Source organism: Urocitellus parryii, chromosome 8, assembly GCF_045843805.1.
Source record: "Urocitellus parryii isolate mUroPar1 chromosome 8, mUroPar1.hap1, whole genome shotgun sequence".
In the NCBI taxonomy this organism is placed as follows: Eukaryota; Metazoa; Chordata; class Mammalia; order Rodentia; family Sciuridae; genus Urocitellus; species Urocitellus parryii.
The window spans coordinates 134,929,752-134,953,580 of record NC_135538.1 but is presented as its reverse complement, the minus strand read 5'-3'; the positions used below and the strand labels follow the sequence as shown (position 1 = coordinate 134,953,580).

At 36.7% G+C, this 23,829-nt stretch overlaps 1 protein-coding gene and 1 pseudogene across 12 annotated transcripts in view; both read right to left on the bottom strand.

Annotated features, from left to right (window-relative positions):
* The window catches only part of Prp4k (pre-mRNA processing factor kinase PRP4K), a 38,742-nt gene that overhangs the window by 1,888 nt on the left and 13,025 nt on the right, over positions 1 to 23,829 (bottom strand). For 2 of the 12 annotated variants that reach the window (XM_077801623.1, XM_077801624.1), the window contains exons 4-15: positions 17,706 to 17,861; positions 16,308 to 16,389; positions 14,918 to 15,128; positions 13,200 to 13,273; positions 11,428 to 11,518; positions 10,666 to 10,813; positions 9,555 to 9,692; positions 8,580 to 8,733; positions 5,754 to 5,868; positions 5,017 to 5,168; positions 3,908 to 3,994; positions 780 to 2,689 (exon numbers count right to left, since the gene is read on the bottom strand). In XM_077801623.1, the coding sequence (XP_077657749.1) occupies positions 2,486 to 2,689; positions 3,908 to 3,994; positions 5,017 to 5,168; positions 5,754 to 5,868; positions 8,580 to 8,733; positions 9,555 to 9,692; positions 10,666 to 10,813; positions 11,428 to 11,518; positions 13,200 to 13,273; positions 14,918 to 15,128; positions 16,308 to 16,389; positions 17,706 to 17,861 (1,612 nt within the window). In that variant the 3' untranslated portion in view covers positions 780 to 2,485. Of the gene's footprint in view, positions 1 to 18; positions 528 to 779; positions 2,690 to 3,907; positions 3,995 to 5,016; positions 5,169 to 5,498; positions 5,661 to 5,753; positions 5,869 to 6,539; positions 6,664 to 8,579; positions 8,734 to 9,554; positions 9,693 to 10,665; positions 10,814 to 11,427; positions 11,519 to 13,199; positions 13,274 to 14,917; positions 15,129 to 16,307; positions 16,390 to 17,705; positions 17,862 to 23,829 lie in introns of those variants that run through there. The other 10 variants (XM_077801630.1, XM_077801627.1, XM_077801629.1 and 7 more) reach the window with 10 other exon arrangements.
* On the bottom strand, positions 18,861 to 19,881 carry LOC113195543 (talin rod domain-containing protein 1-like; annotated as a pseudogene).

The following is a 23,829-nucleotide window of genomic DNA, read 5'->3' as shown; positions in this document are numbered from 1 at the left end:
CTAAAACACAAAGAACAAGTAACAAGCAACTTTGTTTTTTAAAGAACAGGTAATAGTTTTGAAGGTAAAAGATGAACTGTTTCTAGTGGAAATTAACTTACTTATTAAATAATTATATAAAATGAAGTCATGAAAATCACCAGAAGCATCAAAATGTCAACTATTTTGAGTGAAAATAACTACAAAAGACTTGAATATGCAGCATACTGTCACCAAAATAAAGTACATAATGGTGGGAAAATTACTATCCATATTATTAAGGTAGAAAAGCTGCATGTGATGCCTTATTTAAAAGGCTTCACTCTACCTGAAGATGAAAAATCACCTTGCTTTTATTTTAGTAAGTCTAAACCATGAAGAGTCGGGGTGTAGATTCAGAGTTGGCTTATTATATCATCTATCACCTTCCTGGCTGTGCAGTTCATTTCATGTCTTTAATTGGAGCAAAACCCACCAGAAGAATGCTGCTATTCTGATTTTCCATTCTTGAATGCACCAAAATGTGCATGCTTGTTGTAATTAGGTGCCTGGGTGAATAAAAAAATCCCATTTACAATTTTAAAATACTATTTAAATCCCTAAAATCTGATTGTTTTCCATATTCCTCAGGGAGACAAGCATTAATTTTACCCCCCAAACAGAAAAAGATTACATATGCTTTTGAAAATCGTATCAAGTTACAAATACGAATTCCTCTGTTTTGCAAAACCAAGCTGATTTACATGATTTTGTTTTAAATCGTTGCTAAATGTTTATCTACACATGCTGTCAGAAATAACCTTGTTAAGAAGGTGAAGCTGGTGTCTCAGCAAATCAGACCCCTTGCAGAAGGCGTTGAATGGCCTGTGCCCCGTTTTCCTTTTTCTCTTTCCGCACCATCAAAAGGAAAAGTGAGAAAATAGCAAAAACATTAGTTAAATCCTGCATTATACCCCATAACCTACAGGAATAATCTCACTACACTGAAAGCTGACAATATTGTGGGCTTTTGGGGGGTGGGGGATAAAAATAATTAGAATCCTAATTATTAATAAATTGATAAACTTTTGGCTAGATTTACTTCTTTCAACAATACTCTCAATTAAAGACTTCAGGATAAAAAGAAAGGTTGCTTTTAACTATTTATGGTTTACCTGACTTACCAGCACTGAAGACAAAAACTTTTAAAAATGGCTACAAATGCCTTGTTCACAAAAGACTTTATTATCTAGTGATGCATACTGAGAACATACAGAAATCTGCATGGTCCACTTCACATGCAGTAGAACAATCTTCACTTTACAATAAGTGAGTGTCAACTGTTTATGCAATAGACAACACTTTAAAGTCACAATCTTAAAGAAAAGCTTCATTTACAAAAGAAATAAAAGGTAAAGAAGCAATTACCGCTTTTAAAAAGCAGCTGCTTTGTTCAAGAGTGGAAGGTTTATGCCTGTATTGAAAGACAACATGATCACAAATAATGAAAACAATGAACAAATGAAAAAACACTTTTACCATAAAGCAGTACACTTTCAAAATGACATACAAATAGTTAAAAATTTCATTATGTTGTCTATCTAACCTTTAAATATGAGGACTTTGAGAATTAGGCCTCAACATTTGTAATTAGTAAATGAAAACTATGCATCGTTTCTATGTCACTAGGAACTGTATTTAACAAAATGTATATAAAGTCTATAGCAAGTTGATTTTAAAAAAGTAAAGTTAATAAGAAACAGTACACTGAAGGCGCTCTATCCATCAAGCGCGTACTCTTCAAATTTTAAATGTGATGAACAGAACAGAAATTGTAACTATGCCACAGTTGCAATGCCAAAAAATAAAACAAGATCAGTTATCACACATGCAGGGAATTCTGCCACAAAGCTATTATCCCTCATTTGTCAATTATTCCAATAAAATAACATCTTAAAACACCAGTGATGTTGATGGTTTAGCTTACCTTCAGTGTACTGAATGTTGTACACAACCTGCTTTAAAAGAGGAGACCGTCCCTGCAGGCAGGCTCAAGAAGGAACAGACCCCTTTCGGCACTGACTACACCAAGGGCATGCTGCTGTGGCCTGCACACACACACCTAGGAAAACGTGAATATAAACAGCATTTATGCTGGCCATTTTATCTGAAGACCAAAATGAAGCCAATTCTGCTAAAAACGAATCAACCACCCATATTACTACTCATTTTATAACAGATGCTTTTGTCTTTTATGTGAACTGCAACCATATACATTAGCACTGTAATTTTGTGCAGTCTTGGCAATTAAAACAGTTCTACAGTGAAATTTCACATAAGACACAAAACAGATTAACTAACATTTCTAAAAGAAATATCACCCTTGGTGTTAATTCAAATATATCATGCTTCCTCAAATTTGCTGGAGAAATATTTATAAGTTTATATACATTAATAATAAACTGCTGTGAAATTTCTTCAGTCTTTGTATTTAATTACTCAAACCCTTGGAGTTTCTTCATCTCGTTTAAATTTTTTCCTGGATGAAAGCATGCTGTAGGGCCTGGTTGATGCTAATTCGCTTAGCTGGGTCCAACATTAGGATCTGGTCCAACAAGTCCTTTAGCTGGTGTACTTTTTTACGTTGGTCTTCAGGAAGTCGCTGGCACCCAATCAAGTCAGCCAACAGGTCCTTAGTTGGATTAATGGTGCTCATGACAGTAACTTTCTCCTAAAAATAATTTTTACAATGCGTATCTCTAAATAAATTACTAAACAAAAATGACTTACATCAGACTGTTTTTTTGTCTACAAAAATATTAAGAATATGTATATCAATCACAATCAACTGCTCTTTTAAAATTTATGTGGCTTTCTTTATCCTCTACATCTTTTCAATAAGTAATAAAAAAACTTAGACATGTGGGTGGTTCACATCTATAACCCCAGCAATTCAGGAGACTGAGGCAAGAGGATCTCAAGTTCAAAGCCAGCCTCAGCAACATAGCAAAGCACTAGGTAACTTAGTAAGATACTGTCTCAAAATAAAAAATAAATAAAAATGGCTGGACATATGGCTTGGCGGTTGAGTGTCCATAGGATTAATCCCTAGCATCAAAAACAAAAACAAACACCCCCATCAAAAACAACAACAAAAACCCAACCAAACAAAATTCCCCCAAAACCAACCAAACAAAAACCGCAAATAAACAAGCCGACCAAAAACAAAACAAACCCAAACAAACAAAAAACCAAAAAAAAATCTTAGATGGAAAAGCTCCCCAAGTTAGCAATGAAGACAAAGAGTAAAAACTGGTCAAACTGTACTTTCCCTACTCTTAAGTGGCAGGAAACAGACATGTAAACAAGCTGATAACAAACATGTGCTTTGACAAAGTTATGCACACAGTACATGTATACAACATGTACTTTTGCTAAGGCTTGAATAAATTTTTTTGTAGGAGATGAGGAGGCAAATTAAATTAGCTCAGGGAAGTCTGAACCAATGTCCCTATCATTCAAGTGTAAAATGGTGGGGATAAAAGAAACTGCTGAAAGTGGAGTTCATACCAAAAAGAACTTTGTCATTCTGAAAAACTCAAATATCATAGATAGTAGGGAGCCAACAAAGTATTTTAAGCAATAAGAATTAGCATAATCAGATTTGTTTTCAGAAAGATCACTCTAGAAGCAGAACACAAGCTGAATGGGAAGCGAGACCTAGGAAGTGATCCAAGAGCATAGGTAATGAAGGCCTGAATATGACCTATCACAAAAAGAAACTCATGATGATACTGAAAATCATCCTTTCATAACCTGACATATTTTATTGAGAAACTGTTTGACAGGAAAAAGGAAATTTAAAAATATTTTATTTTTTTTTAATTCACAGCTCCATGTACCACAGAGTACTCAATTCATTTAATGTAGCACACTTAAAAACACTTACCCTCTCTGTTACTTTATCAACTTCTACATACATGAAGTTCAGATTTTGATCAAAATGTTGGTCTTTGAATACACCTTTCCGGATCATCTATAAAACAAGACAGAAAAATCTGGATTTTAAACTTAAAATTATAAAGCAGCCTGGGCCTACTAACAATATTTACATAAGTTTATTATGTAGTCTCTCTTGGTATTAGTTTCTTGCTTTCAGAACTTATTAACATCTTTGCAATAACTAATCCAAATGCTATACCTAAATTACTAATAATATGAAATGACATTTTCACAGTTACTGACAAACAATTGCTATGATACAGGTAAGATTTCATTAAAACAAGTGTCAACGTAACTAATTTGTACAACTTATTCTAAACAAGTTTGATGTAATAGAATTTGAACAATTCTAAAAATAATAATGGATTCTGATCCATAAGAAAAATCTGTTAAAATGTTTCAGAAATTCAATAAACAAGCTGAAATCTTAGAACAGCTAAGATACAGAAAGCCCTCTCATATTTTCATAAATATCTTTCTCATAAATAAAGTTGTTCCTTCATGTTAAACAGAAAACTAGTAGGATAGCTGAAGCACTAAGGGTGAGCTTTATGTTCAAAAGATATTCTAATAAGTGAATTTTCTTGGTATCCTCCTTTCCCAATGACTTCTAATCTTTAACAAGCTAATTATTAAGCTCAAAGTTCATCTATTCTTTCTCTAACCACCAAGCACTTCTTTCATTTTAACTAAACCAGTCTACATCTTTTTTCATTTTATCTCCCAAACACATAACAAGACTGAACTCCTCCTCTCCCCATCACTGAAAATGTTCTTTTGATAGGGCTGGGGATATAGCTCAGTTGGTAGAGTGCTTACCTTGCATGCACAAGGTCCTGGCTTCAATCTCCATCCAGCACCACACACACACAAAAAAAGTTCATTTAATAGCTCTTGGGTGATTAGAGCCACTAATTTGAACATCAGAAACTTGAAAAGAGCTAAGGAATGAAGGTAGACATCTATCTACCTCTCTAAAATTTTTTATTTCACAGCTATAATGGTAAATGTCCATCAGTCTATACAAAAACTTGAAAAATTAAGCTAATGTCCTACCTTATTTGGCATCTTTCCTTTGAGATCCATGGCGAGTTTCAACATATGGTTGTTGGTTTTGCCAGGAAATAAAATTTTTCCAGTGTAGAGTTCATATAAGGTACAACCTACAGACCACATATCTATACCATAGTCATAGCTTTTACCTATAACTGAAAACAAAATGCAAGTTTTTAATATATCAATGACTCACTTAAATTAATTTTTTTATTTCCATTAACAGGGGACTATCTTGACTTTGATTATAATCATAACTTGAACACGTCAGTTTGGCAATTAATTTTGTGTTCTTCCCAACTAATTCTTAACGAAGACTCTTAAAACTTCAAAAGTAGGGGTATGGGAGAAGTGAAGGGTCAAAAAGAAAATATATATTCTTTTTTTCACTTCACCTTTGGTGGAGGTGCTAACCAACCTCAACCAAGGCAACAGGAAGAGAAAAAACAAAGGTCCCATACAATCCATAAATGTAATAATCAGACCTTGAATAACCAAGAGCAGTCTTCTAAAGTCGAGGATTTTCCACACCTGTTTTGCTACTCTTGCTTGACATGATCAAGACTCCTGCCACAACTACTTTCATTCCACCTGAGGAGGATGAACTTGCTATGGTTCCCTTCCTCATGAATGAACTCGAGCAGCTGCTGAAGTGTGATGGAAAACAGTGCTTAGACATTACATATGCTGTTTCCACCGCATATGATGGCCCAGGTCAAAGAACATTTTGAGAAACTTACTGATCTCAGGAGCACGATAAAATCTACTGACAAGATAAGGTGTTATGTCATTATCTGCAACATGTGAAGCCGATCCAAAATCACAAAGCTTTAAAATCGTTTTTGATTCATTAACCTGCAAGACATTTTTTAAAGAAAATTTAGTTCATGTCAGGAAAAACAAACACAAATGAATAATTAAAATGGCTTTAAGAAGTTTTATTAATTCCAATACTGTGAACAAGAGCCATTTATAAAAATTCCTATTCTATTTATAACTTAATTTTCCTAAATATGAAAAATTAAGCTCTCACAAATATTTTATTATGATTAGTAAAAAACTTTTTTCAATGAGGAATCATGGGATAAAACTAAATATTTAATTTTAACAAAGAGCATTTAAAAAAGGGTAGGATTGAGAGAAAAAAAATATCTAATTTCAGGAGACAAAGCATCTTCTAGAAATAGCCTGAATACCTGAGTAGTCAAGTTGCTCTCTAAAGAAACATGAAAACATCTGTTAATAACTTTGATTTCAGTTAACTTTCAGTTGCCACAAAATTACAATGGCAATGAAAGCAAAAGGGTGATTCAGGTTAAATTTGGACTGGAAAAAAAAATTTTTTTTTTATATGAAGCTGGTCTAGATTTAGCAATCTAGCAATCATGTCAAGTTTAAAAATATCAAATCCCTTAAAATATAAAGAAGATATTAGTCAAGAAATGTTAAATATTTGGCAAAACTGATAAACACGAACTCTATATTAGTCATTTGTTCTCGTTTCCTTTGTAAATACTTTCACATACACAGTAACAGTGACATCTGCTGAGAAAGGCTGGAGCTGCTCCCATGACTGCTGCCACTCATGAGTCAGAAGCATGTGCAGGATTAACAAGTGAAGATAATTCATATTCCAGAGTCCCTTCCCCCCTTCAAAAGAGACACACATAAATTCCGAGTTGGGACTTGAACTTGGCCCTATTGTTCCCACCCCAAAGAAACATAACACTTTAGCCCTAGGGACTTTATAGGAAGGTATCATAAGCATGTTTGGTTTACAGACTTGGCTATTGTAAGCAATATCCTCAGAACTAAACTATAACAAATGATTATTTTAAATTGCCATAAATTACAATTTTCTTTATTTTGGGAATCAGGAAAATAGATATTTTAAAAATGGAAAAATTCTTTTAAGAAGCTTTTTTAATATTGTGGGCTTATTTTGTGCTAGGGAATGAACCCAGGGCTTTAGCATGCTAACTAAGCACTGGCTCTACCAACAGCCCCTCATATGAATGTAAGTGAGCTATACAACTTCTACTCCCTCCAGGAGGAATATGGTAGTTTCCCACACTGATGGCTAAAACCACAGGCTAAAACATTGAGATTTTCATTAACAAACATGAGCTCCATGTGTTTTCTGGGTCTATTTTTTCCTCAGAAAAAAGGAAAAGTATTCAGTTTCTAAAACCCTATACTAGTTTAGTACTAATTCAAGGAAAAACTAAGCACTAAAACCGAGAACATTTAAGATATTGACAAGTGTCTGAATCTTTAGTCTCCACGAGTGTTCACTGTATAATTATCTTCTAAATTACATGTTTTGATGTGGATACTACATTTCACAATTAAACAGAAAGAAACATTTAAAGAAAACAACTATGAAGTTGGCTATGCAATTCAATTTTACAATCTGTTTAAAAAATGTACCTTCTATCTCACTGTAATTATTCAGCAACTCTAACCCCAAGTTAAATTAGATAGAGTATTATTAACACAATGTAAGCTCAGACCACATGTGAAAAAGGAATAAATATTAACAATCTGGAAGGAATAATCAAGATATTAAAAAGAAGAAAAAGAAGCCTAAACTAAAGAGCCTAAGGAGTTCTGAAACTTTAATGTTAAAGTCATATTTTTTAAGAGTTTACTGTGTCATAATTTAAACAGTTCCTAGTAAAGGACACCTTACATGTTTGGCCTTTCCTAAGGCTCTCTTGGATGCATTTAAGGTGTGCATTAAAATAAGAAAGAAAGAGAAAGAAAGAGAGGCAGAAAAGCAGAACATGTTGCTGGCAGAGAATACAGGAATTCTCCAAGTTGTGAATATGCTTACAACTGTGAACACCATAGAGCAAGGTAAAAAAGGGGCCAAGGACAGGTGTGTGAAAGTATTAATCACAGTACCATGAGGATGTATTTTCAAATTTCAAAAACACTACAAACATTGTGAAACCCATGTTGTTAAAACAGAAGTCACTAATAGTGAAAGTCAAACCTTCAAGAGATGCCTCTCAATATTACACCTAAAACCATAACTGAGCTTTTCTGTTTGGGCTCCAGGAGCCAGTTTCTAGAGCAATAAATAATAAAAAAGCGGGGAGGGGGATTACTTCTAGGTACCTTTTAAACCCAGAACCATATATCTGCTCAAGAGAGGGTAATTCCCTTAAATATCCCTAACTCCATCCATTTATAAAAACTAAAGAACAAAGAAGTGAAAATTTCTTATTTCAAAACAGCAACATGTATAGCAATTTTTAAAGACACCAGAAGAAACAAACTATTACTACAAAAGCATTCTCGGGGTTATTGTATACTCTGAATCAATGAATCAGAAGAGGTGTGGGGGGGCACGGACAAAGACCCATTTCCTCTTTCTTCATAATTTTCTGTAAAACTTCAGGGCCCAATTTCCAAAAAAGGTACAATTTGGTCAAGTCATTCATAATTGGTGTTATTAATACTCTGACTTACATTTCAAAGATGTCTTTTCTGAAATAGTAATAATCATATTTCTATTTTAAAAAATGGATATAAAAAGTAGCCTGGTTGTTTTGACTTACCAGGATATTGTCTGGCTTGATATCTGCATGTAGGATATTGCACCTTTTAAGGAGTTTCAGTGCCAGGAACAATTGCTGACTATAGGATCTTACAGCTTTAATATGAAGACCAACATCCTTACCATATTTTTTTAATACCTCCCGTAAATTCATACTTTTAGGAGAGAAAAAACAAAAACAAAAGGAATTAAAATGCAAACTGGAAATATAAAAGGTAAAACATTTTCAAGTGTAAGTTAAAATGAAGTACAAAACACGATTTACATTTAAAATATTCTGTTCCAGAATCCCCCTCCCAATCCTTGACAAAAATTATTTTACATTGAAATGAGAGCATGTCACACTGTGCATACACAACACAACTTCTCAAAGTCAACTTTGAAAATAAATAGAAGCTGGGCATGGTGGCACACATGCCTGTAATCCCAGTGATGCAGGAGGCTGAGGCCTAAGGATGGCAAGTTTGAGGTCAGCCCCAACAACTTAGCAAGACCCTGTCTCACAAAAATGAAAAAGGAGTGGGGATACAGCTCAGTGGTAGAGCGCCTCTGGATTGAATCCCTAGCACTACAAACGGAAAGATGCATGATAAAATTCATATTTTTAGAATGAGCTTTTACCTTTAAAATCTCTACAATGAAACCACAGTTGAAGATAAAAACTGTATTTCTACCCAATCACTTTTACTCTTTCATTCTGGCTTAATCCTTCCCTTGAAGTATTTAGTTTTCAAAGACGCTGACCTACAGACTACCTGAGATTAGTGTCAGGTACATAGTATATAGTCAACTATTAGTTTACATATTAATTATTGTCAAGAAGTTAACCAAAGCTAAAAAAAACAAAAACAAGAAATGACTGAAAAACACTAATCAAATACCCAGAAAATTGTCACAGCATTGATCTAAAATGAGTTTGGTAGAGATGAAGAAGCTACATTTTTAAAAATTTAATATATAGGCTTTGACATTGTACCTGAGAGGCTCAAATACGAGACAGAGATGCTGCTTGTGATAAAAGTGCCTGAAGAGTCGCAAACAGTGAAATTTGTCATCTGGATCAGCATCATTAAGTTTTTTCAAGAACTCTAATTCTTTTAAACCAGTCTTTTGCCTGCAATGAAAAAGAAAGTTAGGCCTAAACTAAACATACACAGAATTTATGAGAATAACATTTGCTAGACCCAATCTGATGTACCATGTGCAACCATTGGTGATGTGGAAAAGTAGTTTTTTTTTTTTTTTTAATGGTGCTGAGCCACCAAACTGAGCCATATCCCCAGCCCAGTAGTTTTGTATTTTTTAAGTTGGGACTTCCCAACAAAACACCCTCTAAGACATCAGTAAAAATGCACAACACTTGTAATATTTCAAAACCAGAAAGCTGACATTAATCCCAGCTCAGAGTGTGGTATAGATTATGTACTGAACACAAGTAAGGCAATTATCTATTCTATTAAAGGAAAAACATAAGATACAATAATGCCCACTATTTGCTAATAAATCGTTTTTTGTTTTTTTTTTTAAAAGAGAGAGTGAGAGAGGAGAGAGAGAGAATTTTTAATATTTATTTTTTTTAGTTCTCGGCGGACACAACATCTTTGTTTGTATGTGGTGCTGAGGATAGAACCCGGGCGGCACGCATGCCAGGCGAGCGCGCTACCGCTTGAGCCACATCCCCAGCCCCTAATAAATCGGTTTTTATTTTGTCACCATATATTCAGTGACACTTGATATGATCTTTTCATTTCTCACCTCTGGTCTTGAGTTAAGATAGTTATATATAAATTAAGCAGTAGAAGGTATGTGCCTACAATTATACTAGTGCACATAGTAGGTACTGAAAAATTAATTATTATAATTACTACATAATAGACGGTACTGAAAAATTAATTATTACTATGGTTCTAGTACTTTACACATAACAAATTAAAAAATCCAGTAAAAGAGAACTGATTCCATTACTTTAAAAAGGCAATACTTATTTTAAATTGTGTCACATTTTTAAAAATATTAGAAAAAAATGCTTATTCATAAATATCTGTGTTAATATTAAAGGCTCCAACTCATTTGTCTCCTGAACTTACATGAGCTCATTGTTTCTGATGATCTTAACAGCCACTTCTTGGTTGGCTCTTGCATTATCTCTGGCTCGTACAACATTACTGAATACACCTTGCCCAGTGTAGCCATACACATTGTAACGCTTATCTAGGACTTCACCTATGTTCACACCTAAGAAAACAAATTAAAAATTTAGAGGTCTTACTATAATAATGAACAGAAAACTGGAAACACAAAACAATCACTTAAAAATTGTGTAAAAACTGTACTATGCGGTTTTCTACAAGAGGGAAAATCAGGATTTGAAAGTCATTCTTTCAAAAATGTAGTTAGAAGTTATATGCCCATTTAGATAACTACAAGAAGAGTTTCTGTTCTAACACTGAGTAGGGAAGAAATGTCCCATGAAACATTTTAAATTGTATTCTTGCCTATCAAATACTGCACTACTGGCATTCAAAGTTCTTTCTATGTCATTTTTCTTGGTTTCAGATCAAGAAAAGCAAGTGATAGACCTCTTCCTTCAAAGGCATTATTTTGTGGCTGAAAATCACTTTGATTAGATTTAGGTTGTATATCAAGTCTTTATATCTCACCTCAATTTGCAATGCTTCTTGGCTGCTTACTAGAATACAACAGGGATTCATGCAATAGGTGCATGTGCCATACTTTTAAGTGATGGCACTGTGATGGGATTTTTTGAAGTTCTCCAACAATATGTGACTACATCAGGCACAGTGTTTGGTTACAATAAACTCCTAAGTTAAGAAGAAACGTGAACTTACGATAATAGCCTTCTGCATCAGTCCAGTTATCTCTGAGGTTGGGATTCTCTTTGAAATCTTTTCCAATGCCAGCAGCCCTAAGTCGAGCACTCTGAAATTAAGGAGACATACATTATTTACTCACTTAATCACACATTCAAAGCACTTTCTTTATAACTAACAACAAAACTAGCATTTTGTCGCAAATTAAATAAATACAATATAGCTAAAATAGGATTACCAAATTGTCTTATATTACAACACCACTCTGGGGAGAAAAAAATAACAAAGAATCCCCAAAAACTAATGAGTATGATTAGTTCATTATTTAAAAAAAAAAAAAAAACTCAAAATCAGATCTGGCTTTCTTTAGCTGATGTTATAATGTCCAACTCTTTCCTACCAACTTTAATCATTTCTTTCACTGCCCTCTCCATGAAGACACTGTGTTCTTTTCACTTATGCATGAAATGTATGACAGTTGTTGGCTGCACCAGTTGAGCCTATCTGGAAAATTAATCTACTACTTGGGATCAATCTTCTTTTGAACTTTGCTTCAATAATAATAAAACAAATAAAAGCAATAGCTTTTGGCATATGAACAAATATCCAGAAGATTCTTTAATACTGGTATAGTTTGGATCTTCAGTGTCCCCTAAAAGGCTCATGTGTTGAAGGCTTAGTCCCCAGGGCAGCACTATTAGGAAGTCTTTAGGTCACTGATGACAGGACTTTGAAGGGAAATGCGGAATCCCAGGCCCTCTTCACTCCCTTCCACCCTTCCTGACCATGAGGTGAGAGAATCTGTTCCACCATGTATTTGTACATGCTGTATAGCCTAACCACACACAGGGCCATAGCAATGAGGCCATGTGACCTTGGACTCCCCAAAAGTGGCAGCAAAATTAAACATTTTCTAAGTTGGTTATCTCAGGTATTTCATTATAGTAACAGAAAGCTGAATGACACAAGTATCACCTAGGCAAATGAAGGCTAACAATACTTCAGTTGGTTCAATACTTCATTTGATCCTCTCTTAATCCATTTTTTGGTATCTCTCTTATAGTTTATACATCACAGATTACCGGAGGCAATTGCCAATGAGTTCATACACTATTTCTACACCATTAATTTTCCCTATTGTGTTTATCCTCCCTACTTCCTCTTACTAAGACCTTATATTTCTCATATCCTTTTAAATTTATATTGAAAATAGCCTCACACTTTTGAGTGTATTGATAGTTGTTCTCAACTGCATACAACACAGAAGTCAAAAAGTAGACTAATAAAAGGCCTGGGAAATACTGACATCACTTTATCTCACCTAATCACCACATATATGAATGTACGCTTATTTACATGTGTATTGAGACACACATATGCACATAATTATACATGTAGTCGTTTGATGCGTGACTTTCATGAAGCTCTCAAATTACTCTGCTGTGCTTGCTTTAAAATTTTGATACAAATTCAGATTTAGAGGAAAGGTACCAAACTAGGTACCCTTCACTCAGATATTAACATTTATTATATTAGTGTTATGCTCACTTCTGCGTGTATGTAAACAGACATACACATATTTTTACTTTGTGGCACTGGAGATTGAACCCAGGAGTACCCTACCACTGAGCTATACACCTTCTTTCTTGCTAGGCTGCTGAGGATGGCCTCAAACTTGTAATCCTTCTGCCTCAGTCTCCTGAGTCACTGGAATTACGGGTATGTCCTGCTTCATACACACATGTATTTCTTATATAAATTTTACTGTAGTTGATTTAAAAATTACTTACATCAAAATATGCAGCAAACATATCATCAGATTCTGTAAACATATCAGGTGCTAAAAGTTTTTTCTGAGATGAACCTTAAAAAAAAAAAAAAAAAGAAGCCTTAGTATTTGAAAGATGAAAACATACAAATTGAAATATAAGTCAATGGAAAGTCAGTTAATAGTAGTTAACTTTGGCCACTGTTAAGCTTAAGTAAGCAAGTAAAGAGCTGAACAATTTTGTATTAAAGTGAAAGTATTCTTTTAAAAACATACATGTCCCCACCCCACCCCCACCAAACAAAAACTATTTTAAGGGGCTGGGTTGTAGGTCAGTGTAAAGCACTTGCCTAGCATGTGTGAGGCACTGGGTTTGATTCTCGGCAACACGTTAAAAAAAAATTTCCACAGAAAACTGCACAAAAATAAACCCCATGACCTTAGGAGGCTGAGGCAGGAGGATCACAAGTTCAAAGCCAACCTCAGCAACTTAGCAAGGCCCTAACCAACTTAGTGAGAACCTGGCCAAAATAAAAACTAAAAAAAGGTCTGGGGTGGTTCAGTGAAGTGCCTCTAGGTTCAATCCACAGTATTTAAAAAAATAATAAAATAAATAAAAGCAATAGCTTTTGGAATATGAACATATACCTAATTTCAGTTACTATACAGAAATGTGAATTAATTAAAACTACAATGTGGTATCAGTTCTCACCTATAATACTGGCCCCAAATCAAGAAGTATTAAAATAAAGATATTGTGTCCACCTAAAACTAAAAAATAAATATTAAAAAAAAACCTGAATGAATACTAATGAATTTTCTCTGGAGATTGCTAGGGCACTGTTTTTTATTATAAAAATTGGTCAATACACAGAAATAACCATACATTCATCCTGCTTTTCCTGTACAAACTATATTCTGGAATAACCAAAAGTGGAAGTTTCTTTCATAGAAGAACTAAAATTTAACAATTAAAAAGAATGATAGAAAAAAAATCACCATATTAGAACCCCCAATGAAATAATGTACCTTAGTAATGATCAAGGACTGCTAAAATCATTAGGTAAACATCCAAAGGCAAACTATATCAAATAGATGTGGTTCTTTCAATGGCAATAAAACAGGACAACTATACACCACATGTGATACAACAGTACAACACTACTAATATTTTTGCCAAAAAAATTAAACCTAAATCTACTGGTTTCTAATGTAAGCTATTAATTTTCAAGAAATACTGGAGTTAGAGGAAATCTCAGTACCCTGATGAGTAGTAGCAAGAGGAGAAAAACAAAACAGGATTAGAAAGAAAGAACTACTAAAGCTGAAGAAAGGTTTAAGAGATATCTATCCCATATGATTGGATTTTGAGTCAAACCATCCAACTGTCAATAGATACTGATAATAAATATTAAAAGATTATCCATTTCATTACATATACATATTCACCTGAAAATCTGTTTTAAAATGCCTCAGCAAGCAGAACAGAAGGTGGCGAAAATGTGGGAGTTCATTATACTATTTTTTGGGACATGTGAATGAATAAAGAAACATTTATACAAAACATTCATTACAATATATCTAATATATTATTGTGATATAGTTAGCAGGAGCAACAATTCTATTCCTTTTCACTTTTCCTCAACCCCAAATCTCATTGAAAGTATGGTCTCTCTAAAATGTTATACAGCTGAAAATTCAGAGAAATGCATGGCCAGGACAAAAATCTATTTTACTCACCATTATTCTGTTCAACAGTCATTAAATTATGCTTGGCTTTTACTGATGCCTCAAATGTATCAACGTTTTCCCGTTCATACTCTTTAACATCAGCAGCTACTCGCTCTAGGATGTCATCTGGAGAAGGTGATCGTGTTCTAGTACTGCTCTGGGGGCTGCTTGGTTCAGATGGTACAGACATATTGCTATCTTCAGCAAGGTATTTATATTTCTGTAATTAACAATATGACATATTTTCATGAAATTGGATGCTAAATGAATTTACTACTTAATTTGTTAAGAGTTGTTGCACTGAAAAGTTAACAGTGTCCATGTAAAACAACAATATTTATACCTTTGTTTAATCAGATCCACGATCCCTTATGTAATTTCAAAATTCAAAAGAATTCTCAAGTTTGCCCCCTGCCTGTTTGGTGCACATTAACCATGTGGCAAAACCTGACCTGACCAGACCAGATGAGATGCTGTTTATCATCTTATTTATTCCCTCAGTGTAACCATCAGTACATCTCATTTTAGAAATACTAATGTAATAATCATGGGTCACTTCAGATGTCACTGAGGTGCTAAATGATATACACAGATGCACCATATTACCTTCCTAAAATGCAAAAATTTCTAAGTTCTGAAGCACCTCTGGCCCCAAGGACTGGAGATAAGGACTATCATAGTAGCTCTTTTTTTGTCATCTGTCATGAGAGAAGGCATTGTAGAAGGACTGAAGCCCACAAATGACCTACTGTACATAGCTTTATCTAAGGCTAGCCAAGGAGAAACAGAGTTTTCTATGGTAGCAAATCTCATCAATGAAGGACTTTATCACGATCTGTGTATAACACCCTTTTCCCATTCAATTTGCTCCATCACTCCAGTCTTCCTCCATTTAATTTTTTGTTTTGCTTTGTGGTGCAGGGGATTGAATTCAGGGCCTTGTGTGTGCAAGGCAAGCACTGTACCAACTGAGCTATATCCCCAACCCTATGTCACTCTAGTCTTAAAATTATTTTTCAAATGTTTCATAAACAACCACATTTGCACTAGAAAGCTTGCCATTACTTTATAAACATTAAAATGTTTGCTTTTACAGTTAAAGGCATACATTTTTGCTAAATAAAATTCCTCTAATCTATTTAGAATTTATGTTCATTTTTAGAAAATGAAACCTCAAATTCTCATGTCTTACAAAGGAAGTTTGTATCAAAATTCCATGTATAATAAAGAGAAACATCTATTTTAATAACTAAAGTAACTCCTTCAAGTCTCACTAAGTTTGTGTGCTTCTTTTCTGAAGACCTCTTCAGATGTCATTTCTTTATTAAAGTAAAAAATCTGCACTAGAGCAGTGACTACTCAAGAGAACTGATTAAAAATAAATAAATAAATATCATACCTGGACAATTGCCTGTCTTTGTATTCTTCTCTGTTCTATTAGAGCTTCTTCATCTTCTTCCTCTACATCAAAATCTTCGAGACTTAAAAAAAAAAAAAAACCCAAAAAAACACCAAAAACGTTTTTCAAACATCCTTAAGATATTCTATAACTGTAACTCTTTTACATCTTAATATTATAGCTGGAAAATGTCATTAAGTAAGAGCAAAAAAAGCCATAAGCCACATTACTTGTTTTTCAACTGTGTCAGTTTTCTGATATGGAATGCTAGTAATATACATTTCCTGTCTATTTTCTTCTCACTTATTTCATGGTACCCAAACTGGGAACAAGAAAGATCCCTAATTTAGAAAAAGCACCACTGGCTCTTTCAGGGCTTTAGAAAGTTTATTTTACCTCACTGATACTCAATTTTATCACCTATAACAAAGAGGTCTAGGACCTATTCTGGGTCACAGAACCTTTTCAACGCTTATGAAAGGTATTGGCCCCTTTCATATAAAAAATACACATGCAAACACTTGTTTGTAATCTGAAAGGTAATGTGACTCAATTATTGAATACTGTCCCTGGCCCAGTCCCTCCCTTCTTGTCCCTCCAAAGACCTCCTCCTCAGCTTTTTGATCCTTTTCAATGCAACTTTTCTATTATCCTAACTGCTAAATGTGCTGTGCAGAAACAAAAGCCAACTGTTATGATGATATCAGGATCTATGTTGAGCATCCATTCCCTACCCAACTTTCTTAATTATCAAACTTTCATCAAGGTCTCTCAACCTTAGTGCTATTGTTTTTGGTATGGACAATAATTTGTGGAGAATTAGCATGTGCATTGGAGGATGCCTTCTGCCATTAGATAGCAATTGCCAAAATGTCTCCAAGGAAGTAAATAGCTCCTTTTGAAAACTACTGCACTAAATTGGTTTTATGTTTACGGTATTCCATTTAGACAACCAAGTGTGTGTTTTAAAACTTAGTTTGTTATTTTATTAGTCATTGAAAAGTTTCTCCATCTTTACATTGTAAAAGGTTGTTACCTGCCACCAGCTATCTCCAACTACCAAGCAGGCAACACTTAACATAAAATGAAATGTCATAAATTTCTTCCCCCAAACTGGTAACTCAGATTGGCAGGACAAATATGTCTATTATTCCCAAGCAAAATAAAGGGAAGACTCACAATAAAATGATGGCCCAGAATTCACACCAGCCAAAGTGGACATTTCTAAATTTGGAAAACCGTCACCTACACCATAAATTTGCCCAATCATTACAAAAGGTTAACTTTTAACTCAGGAAAAAATGACTGATTCACTTAAAGTAATCAAGTGGCCACTTAAATTTTCTAGTCAAACAGTTTCTCTAAACAGGAAAAATTATGGTTAAATTTTATTCTTACTTATCATCAGATGAAGACTCCTGCTCAACCTTCATTCCTTCAGAAAGACTTCCTTTAAATTTATCTTCCTTTACTTTGCTTCTGCTTCTTCGTCTGCGACCACCTCGTGAACGAGACCTCCTTCTCAAGCGTGATCTGCTCCTACGACCTCTGTCTCTATTTGAAGGTAAAGAAGATATATACACATTTTGAAAATGTCAAAATGGGGGAAGGCACATGTGTGGGGAGAAGAAATAAGAGAACTTTACTTCCTGCTCAATTTTATCATGAACCCCAAACTCCTTTATAATCTACTTTAAAAAAAAGGTAATTTAAGAAAAATAACAATATCACAACAGTGTAACTAAACATAACAGAACTAGCTACTGTTCTCAGCAAACATTTTAAACTAAATTTTTTTTTCTCATGAACAAAGACTTGTATGTTAAGCTCTATGAGGAATAAATATGTTTCTTTGCATTCCTCCCCCCCGCCCCAGGAATTGAACCCAGGACCTTTTGCATGCTAAGCAAGCACTTTAGCACTGAACTACATCCCCAGCCCCTCTTTGCATTCTTTTTTTTTGATGTTGAGAAACATAATATTTTAAAAGATGAAATACTCTAATACATGCAAAATAAAAACTTGAAACTGACATTGGGGTAACAACACTCTGTGGTGTAAACTAAAAAGTTAGAGGAAAATAATAATTAAAAAGAATTAATATAAAATATGCTCACAGTAGCTTTCCCCCATTTTTAAATCACCCAGCAAAGTAATATTCTTTCCACACTGAGTATACTCCTAATTTAACGAGACTGCTTAAAAAAATTAACAAAAAAGGAATAAGAAAAAAAGAAATGAATACATGACCTCCCTCCTGCCCAATTAATAACAAAATTCAGTTGATGAAAGGAGGGGGTTAAACCACAATCAGCAGATTACCAGTTTTCTGTTCCCCACTCCTATGTGGGCTGCTTGACACCTGGGCCTTCTGGGTTTGTGAGCTGTGTGCGTGCATGGCTCTGACTTCTGGAAGATTCCTCTTGGGCATTTAACATGGGGGCAGGGATGGGTATTCACCTATGATTTCTTAGGTATAAATGGAGAGGGGCAGAAAATAAGATTCTTCCTTTTAGCCTGGTGGTGGAAGAAGGGATGTGGGCTGTGGATTTGCTAATTCACAGAATTGGAATTCACTGGCAGTAGAGTCCTGAGAAAATACTCTCTCTTAAAGCCTGAGACAGCAGGGTACAGCCTTCAGACACGGTGCAGGCCGAAGTCCTCAGCCTCACACTGTGGTCCCACATCTTAGCACCTCGTTGGGGTATAGTGTCAGATCCCTGAGGCACTGGATTAGAAGTACTCAGGTCAATATCAACCACCCAAGATGGCAGTCTGCCCCACCCTAGCCTCCGTGCTTACATCGGCCACGGATCCAGGAACTACAGCTCACTGGTGAAGCCCACCAGTGTTCTCCCTGCCTACACCAGGGGCCCACTGAAGAGCGCACAACGACTGCCTAGTAGTTAACTGGGTGCCACCTTCCCCTAGCGTTCATAGGCCAGCAGTACTAATGCGCTAGTGCTCATGCACTTGACGCCCACCTCGAAGGTGAACAGTAGTACTGTGAATTGTCACTAGCCACTGCCATGGAGCACGAGTCCATCAAGAATTTGAGGTTGAGTGACAGGCCCTGTGACACCTCCAGCAGCAGCTTTAGTAATACCTGCTCCACCCCATGGCAACGGTGTGTCATTATTCGGTAGCGGTCCACCAGGCCTGGCTGAGCAGACTGCTGTGGCCATCACAGCCAGATAGGTTGTGTGGGCTGACCATTCGGTCAGCAACACCAACAGGTTGACCAGCTCTACTTGACTGTCTTGGTCTTTTCCAAAGTGGCCATGTTAAGCTGTTTCTGCACCACATGGGTAAAAATGGAGAGCCCTTCACACATGCAATAGTGTCCTGGCACTACTCAAAGGACTTGCACCGGCACAAGAGGCTGGGCCCTAGAAAAGTACTATATTAGCCTTGCTTGACAGCAGAAGCAGGTCAGCTACCAGTTGTAACTTGCCCTCATAGTAGTAGCAGTCACCAGCTGCTTCTGTGGCTGTGAGCTGGCCCTAATGAAGGTGCTCTCAGGTGCTGGAGAGACAGCCTGGTTGGTGGGTTTTCCAGCGCTGGCGCTAGCCATCACGTGGGGATGAGGATGGGGTTGCACTGGCATGCCACTGGGGAATCTGCTACTACCAACTCTGTAACTCAGTTGGCCCTAGTGCCTTCCCCACACCATAATGCCATCACCATCAAGGTCAGAAGGCACTGGGCTGTGGCATGGAGCCTGGGCAGTGTGGGAGCAAACCTATAATACAGAGAACACTGGAGGCTCTTCTGGTCCTGAGGAAGAGCTGCGGCATAAGGCCTCCTAGAAAGCTTGTAGGAAGCATGAACCCCAGCAGAACAAACTCAGTCCATGATCCTCACTGTGGAGCTGCCAGGAAAAGTCTCTTCTTCTGGACATTGCCGCCTTCTTGGTCATGACATGGCATGGCCTGGCCGTCTGAGAAGAGAGGGCAGAACAGGGAGGCTGGGAATTGTCCTCCCTTTCTTTCAAATGAAAATCCTTTGGTCCAGGAGGTGCTCCATCGGTGGCCAGTGGGTTGGGCTGTCAGCTGCTGTGACCCCGACAGGAGGCACTTCTCCAGGAAGGCTCTGGAACACACAGCAGAACTGGGCACATCTTCTAACTCACTCTGTGGAAGAGGTGCCAGCAGTGGCTGCAAGGCTGAGGGTGTGGCAGTGCTGTCCTGGCTGCATGGTGGGAGTGTGTACTGAGTACACACAGTGGCTGCCCAGCTTGCACCTTTGCCTGCCTCATGCTGGCTTTTGGCGCAAGTCCATCCTGGCGCTCCACCTTCTTAGGCCCTGCAGCTTTTGATCTCTCTGGAAGCTGTGTGCATTGTGTCTACCCAATCAGAGGGTCCCTGTGTTGCTGTGGCCATCAGTAGGGTGCCAGGCTCCTGCCAACCACCAACTTCACCTGCTTTTCTCTCTGTGTCCCACTGAGTACCAGCCCGCTAGGACCACCGGAGGCTTCCCCTGCCCTTCTTTGTATTCTTATAGTACCAAGGTTGTGTGGTACACCGAAAGCTAATGAATCCATACCAATGAATACAGTAAAAATGTTTTCCTCTGGTCTCATCAGTTGAATTGTATGATTACCAAAAGTCAACCCCATTCTCTAAGCTGTTTACGCTATTATTCATACTCATTTTTAACTACATGATTAATTATGTAAGCTTATGAAAAATATAAAAAAGGTTTTCTAGGAAAACCAAGTTGAAACTATAGGAACAGAAAACACACAGCTGGTTACCCAGGGCTGGAATGAAGGAAGAGACTGACTACTAAGGGAGATGTTCTCTACCCTGTGACTGTATGTGCCTGCCAATACTCAACCTACACAAAAGAAGGTGACTTTTATTTTATACAAATTATGTTTTGGGGATGGGGTTGTGGCTCAGCGGTAGAGCACTCGCCTAGCATGTGTAAGGCAATGGGTTTGATCCTCAGCACCACATAAAAATAAATAAAGGTATTGTGACCAACTACACCTAAAAATTACATATTAAAAAATTACGTTTCAATAAACACAATATAAAGAGAATGCGAATACATGATTGCAGAGATGCCAAGAAAAATCATCAAATGTGCAAATTAGGTATTATTATTATCATCATCATTACTGTTTTGGAGATAGAGTCCCACTATGTTGCCCAGGTTACCCTGGAACTCTTGATCCTTCCTTTTCAGCCTCCTGAGTAGCTGGGATTATAGGTATGTGTCATCATGCCCAGCTTTGAAATGTGCAAACTGAATTGAAGAGTAACAAATCAAATAAAGTTGAACATGAGTTCAAACACACAAAGTAGGACAGAGACAAATCTGAGCATAACACTCTAAAGAGGCCAGGAACTCCGTAAACTCTAAAGGATGGAGTATAAGGTAAAAGTTGGAAATAATTGGTTGAAAGCCTATAGAAACAGACTCTTGTATATTCCCCTCCCCACTTCAGTGGAAAATGCCAAACACTCCCTTCATAATGTGACAGAATACTTAAAGATACTTGCTGGGCACAGTGGCATGTACCTTTAATTCCAGTGACGGGGAGGTTAAAGCAGAAGATTGCAAGTATGAGATCAGTTATCAATAACTTAGCAAGACCATGTCTCAAACAAACAACAGCAATAACAAGAACAACAACAAAAGGGCTGGGGGTATAGCTTATTAGTACAGTGTCCCTGGGTTCAATCCTTGGTACCAAAGCAGGGGTGGGAGATTTATTTTCTTGGGGCTGGTAATAGGGTTAGGGTTAGGTATACTCAGTGGTAGAGCACTTGCCTAATACACACAAGGCCTGGATTCAATCCCCACCACTAAAAAATAAAGAAACTTTTAAAAAGTTTACTTTGAGGTTGTTATAAAAATTGACAAGACACTTGGTGGTGCTTTACCAAAAACAGAGGTGAAGGGAAAGTTTACATCATGAAGAATCAGAACTCTACTGTACCAGGTTTATATATAGGATGTCAGAGAATTCTGAAAAACTTACTAGGCCCAGAGAAAAGACTGGTATTTTAAAAAGTCTCTAGTTCCTAAAGTGATACCATGAAGTGGTAGTCTCCAGCTGAAGACAATTTCCATTCAGCTTTTTAAGTGTCTAACTATGAAATTAGAACAGAAAAACGCTGACTGATGCAGCTTTCTGAGGAAAGTCTTCAAATAAAAATGTAAACAATAGCAAGAAAAGAGAGAAAGAGAGAGAGCCAGGCACAGTGGTGCATGCCTGTAATCCCAAGGCTGAGGCAGGAGAACTGCCAGCCTCAGCTACTTAGCAAGGCCCTAAAGCAACTTAGTGTGACCCTATCTCAAAATATTAAAAAGGGCTGGGAATATGGTGTGGGAGACCAACCTTGCAAGTGACTCAGTCACCTCCCCTGGTGGGTGCTAAGGCGCTTAGTCACAGAAATGTGGTAGAGCTTTCCCCACCCTTCTGGGGTTCGAGGGTCTGTGTCTCATGCATGGGTGTGTCTTGCTACAGCCCCATGGGTGGAGCTATGCTCACCTGTTCCTTTGTATGTAATATAACCCCTTGCCCTGTTTAGGATAGAATCTTCCATGGAAGTGCCTTGTGTATGTCTCCTTCTCTTAATGTGCCCTTGGTTGTGACCTACCCAGGTTGTCAGTCAACCTGCTGACAGCGGACATCATGAAGATAGACTCAGCCCCCTGAAAGCTGACCCCTTGTCTCATTTAAATAGCTTCTCCTCAATAAAAGGGGTCAGCGCGTGCTCTCGCTCTCTCTCTTCCTGCGGACCTGTAAGGTCAGAGGAGCCGTCACACCGACCCCAAAGAAAAAGGTATTTGTGTCTCTTGTGTGGTTATTTTGCGCAGCTCAATTAGCCCAGTTTATCTGGAGTGACCCCTGAGCCTTTTAGTCGCGAGAACAGAAACCTGGCAATATGGCTTAATGGTTAAATGCCAGGTTAAAAAACAAAAACAAACCCAAAACAAACATAAAACAAGACATTTATTATAAATTTAAAGATGAAGAAAGAAAAAAAGCACCCAGGAATCAGAATTAGGCTCTCAAGGGCAATATTGAAAACTACAGATCAATAGAATGATTTAAAGATTCTCAAAGAATGACTTCAACCAGGAATTCTATTCCTTTCTAAATCAGCAATGAGAATAAAAGGTACTTTTTAGAGATGAAAGGCTCCAAAAAATGTCCCTTCTATGTGCTCACATAGCTATTAAAGATGGGTTACCAAAACACAGGAATGATTAGAAAAAGATCACATGAAATAAAGAGGGAATACCAAGAGGATGGCAGTAGGAAAGCAATACAAGGATAACTGTATTAGCAGTCATAGAGAACGATGTGGAGAAGTCAACAACGAGAATTAGAAGAAAGGTCCCCTCTTCTCTCCTCCCACCACTATTTGCTCAGCAGTGAACCAACACAGGATAATGCTTACACTGACTCTTAAAGCATACAAAATACAATAAAATTGGGTGGAAGAGAATTATGCGTAAGGGTGGTATTAAAAAGCCCTCACTGTCCGAAAGTACTCTCAGA